The 3,291-nt window shown below is 36.7% G+C and overlaps 1 protein-coding gene across 1 annotated transcript; it reads left to right on the top strand.

The window, feature by feature from the left end:
* Nucleotides 1–1,115: 1,115 nt before the first annotated feature.
* Nucleotides 1,116–2,683, top strand: LOC131328908 (transcription factor MYB93). Its single transcript, XM_058361872.1, has 3 exons — nt 1,116–1,334; nt 1,498–1,627; nt 1,725–2,683. Exons 1-3 carry the CDS (start codon nt 1,202–1,204, stop codon nt 2,440–2,442), a joined length of 981 nt encoding a protein of 326 aa, XP_058217855.1. The 5' UTR covers nt 1,116–1,201; the 3' UTR covers nt 2,443–2,683.
* The last annotated feature ends 608 nt before the right edge of the window (nt 2,684–3,291 follow it).

Below are 3,291 nucleotides of genomic sequence, written 5' to 3'. Positions count from 1 at the left end.
TAGAGTAATTTCTTGAGTAGATCATTTGGGAAAAAAATTAAATTGATTGAATGTCATTAGCCTCTCGGTCGACCAACATTCGTTATGCGAAAATGGATAGTCGGTGTAATTTAAAAAATAAACTGTAAGACAACTCTGTCTTAATCACGTGATTATAAATGTCTGATTAACTTGATTTTTACTACAGTTGTAGTGTGCAGCAAACCCTACCGACTGAACAGTACACTGATCATCATAATGGTAAGATCTCACTGCACAACACCTCTGTAGCGCATTAACAAATTACAAGCACTCCATATCCCTTCGATTGTGTCTTAGTGCACTATGTTTCCACGTAATCCATATTGTTTATCTTTTCGCGTACAAGTTAGGGGTCGCACATGCGCAAGGCTGTTGGAGCTTATCAAGTATTGATTACTAGTTATTACCTCTCCAATTAGTATGAGTCTGGATTACATTTACACTGATTGTTAATTAATTTTAAGATGGATGCTTTAAGGATAGATTAAGAGTGGAACCAAACCGCCGATCCAAAAGAAAAAGAGTGGAACCAAATTAACCGAAATGTATATTGATCCCATTTGTATGTATATCTATGGTATGCTTTATGGAGTACTTTTCCAGTGTACAACACGCAAGTCATTTGAAAAAACCATGGAATTAATTAATGACGAAAGGATATCTTTGTTGCGTGCATGCATGGGGAAACTTCATCTAACCTGCAGAAATGGACACTACGTGCTTCCATCATCTGGGATGGATACTTTCAATTCTTATGGGTTAAAAATCTTCCTAAATCTTTATTATTTAACATCTAGATTAATTAATAGACAAATTTAAAGACAAATTAACGAATTGTTGTGTTGAGACATATTAATATTAGCTGGCCTAGCTGCTTGAATCTTTGCCAGTCATTTACGTTTGTTTAAATTAAACTATTATGCGCGGGACATAATTGTCTTTTTGGGAAGAAAATGACTTCTATAGCCAGGAATAGAGAGAAAGTGTCAAATCATTTTTCATTGAATTAACTAACTAAGCGCAGAGTCAAGTGGTGGGTACAGAGGAGATTGCGATATATAAATACAATGACCTTGGCTTTAATAATTTGGTTGTAGCAAAGGGAAGCAACCAAATCAACTCAAAAGAAGATACCAAGTGGCAAGAGAGAGAGAGAGAGAGAGAGAGAGAGAGAGAGAGGATGGGGAAGTCACCTAGTAGTGACGAGAATGGCCTGAAGAAAGGACCATGGACACCTGAGGAAGATGAGAAGCTTGTTGAGTGCATCAAGAATCATGGTCATGGAAGTTGGAGAGCCCTCCCAAAGCTTGCAGGTGATTAAATTACTCTCTCTCTCTCTCTCTCTCTCTCTCTCTCTGTGCATGCACAACAATGCACATTCAACATTATGTTGGGATGGCTCAGCCATTAGACGCTAAATTTATATTTACAGATAATTTTTAGTTCTAACCACTTTTTATGTTCGATCTTTTGCAGGTCTTAACAGATGTGGCAAGAGTTGTAGGTTAAGATGGACAAATTATCTGAGGCCAGATATCAAGAGGGGAAACTTTTCTCAAGAAGAAGAACAAACAATTCTCCATCTCCATTCCATCCTTGGAAACAAGTAAACTTTTTCCCATGCCAAGCAATCACTAGTTCTCTCAATAGCGTGGTAATTTAATTTTAAAACATTACCCATTTTTACTTTTATTGTTTACAAGGTGGTCAACGATTGCTACCCACTTACCGGGCCGGACCGACAATGAAATCAAGAATTTCTGGAATACCCATTTGAAGAAGAAGCTAATTCACATGGGTTTCGATCCGATGACCCATCAGCCCAGAACTGATCTCTTCTCTAGCTTACCAAATCTGGTAGCCTTGGCTAGCCTCAGAGACCTAATGGAGCAACCCTCATTGGAAGAACAATCTCTGAAGTTACAATATCTCCAATACTTGCAATACCTATTCCAACCTGCACCTGCAGCAACTCCTGAAATTGACAGTGTCAATCTATGGAATTCAATGCCATCACTTGATGAGGAAAACCCAGTTTTTAATTCACCACAGATAATGCAAAACCAATCTCTGTTTCCCATTGCAAGCCCAATAATGAGTAGTAATTCTCAACCACTCCAGAATCCAATCATCAGCCCCGCCCACGTAGTAGGCCCACCACAAGTCCCTCTCAATTTCCAAATACCTTTGAGTAGTGATGTCGTGGGCCAAGGTTTTGATTTTGATAACCCACCTAACTTTCAATCGATTCTTCCATCTACTTGTTCTTCTTCCGGGCATCTGTTGTTGATGAACGAGAATTCGACAAGTAACCCGGGATACGGTAGCAGCAGTAGTAGATCTAGCCATGGGGCCGGCGGAACTTCTTCTTATTGGCCTGAATTGCTTTTTGAAGAACCATTTATGGATGAAACTTCTTAGTTTTTATTTTGGAGTTGTTTGGGTGCATTTCCGTGTGTATTATTACTATAATTATACGGATTTAGGTACGTTAACATACATACATATATATATATATATATATATATTTATGTGTGGAGGCATGTATATATATAAGTGTTGTTTATGTTGTTAATAATATGATGAGGTTTGTTTCTTATGTCACAATTTGTACTTGATAAAGAGTTATATAGCGCTGGCGATTGGACCGAATTTCGGTTTAGAGTTGGGTTTGAATTTTATTTTCCGTTGCAAACAGATCACTTCTCAATACTTCATCACAACAGATAGGGAAAGCAATGCAAATAAAGTCTCGGAATAAGTGTATAACCAAATTTAGTAATTTTTGGTGAAGAAAATTTTGTTGTTTCGTCACTTATAGTTTCATCTATCACCTTTTTCGTCAACAAAAATATTTTTTCTTATGGTGATTTTTAGTGTGTGTGTGTGTGTATATATATATATATATAGAGAGAGAGAGAGAGAGAGAGAGAGTTTGGAATGAACATTAGTGGGTGGGTCCATTGATAATAACGAAAGGAGAGAGAAAGGAAAGAGAGTAAGTGGCCCTCGTTAAATTTGGTTATCCGGAAAAAAAGTGCTGCTAATTTTGAATTAATATTCAAAAGCTAAAATTTGGTTATTGGTCAATAAATTTCTAAATTTAGTTATACATTTGTGAGCAATATTATAGACAAGTATTACTAAGTTTAGAAATCTTTTAATTTTGATTATGACATTGGCCGGAGACACCCTTAGCCTTTTCTTGAATCAAAATTAGTACTTTATCTATCTCCTTTTTCTTAAATTTGGTAGAAAGATACTAGAACC

This window comes from Rhododendron vialii, chromosome 6a (assembly GCF_030253575.1).
Source record: "Rhododendron vialii isolate Sample 1 chromosome 6a, ASM3025357v1".
NCBI lineage: Eukaryota > Viridiplantae > Streptophyta > Magnoliopsida > Ericales > Ericaceae > Rhododendron > Rhododendron vialii.
This window is presented reverse-complemented; position numbering and strand designations above follow the sequence as displayed.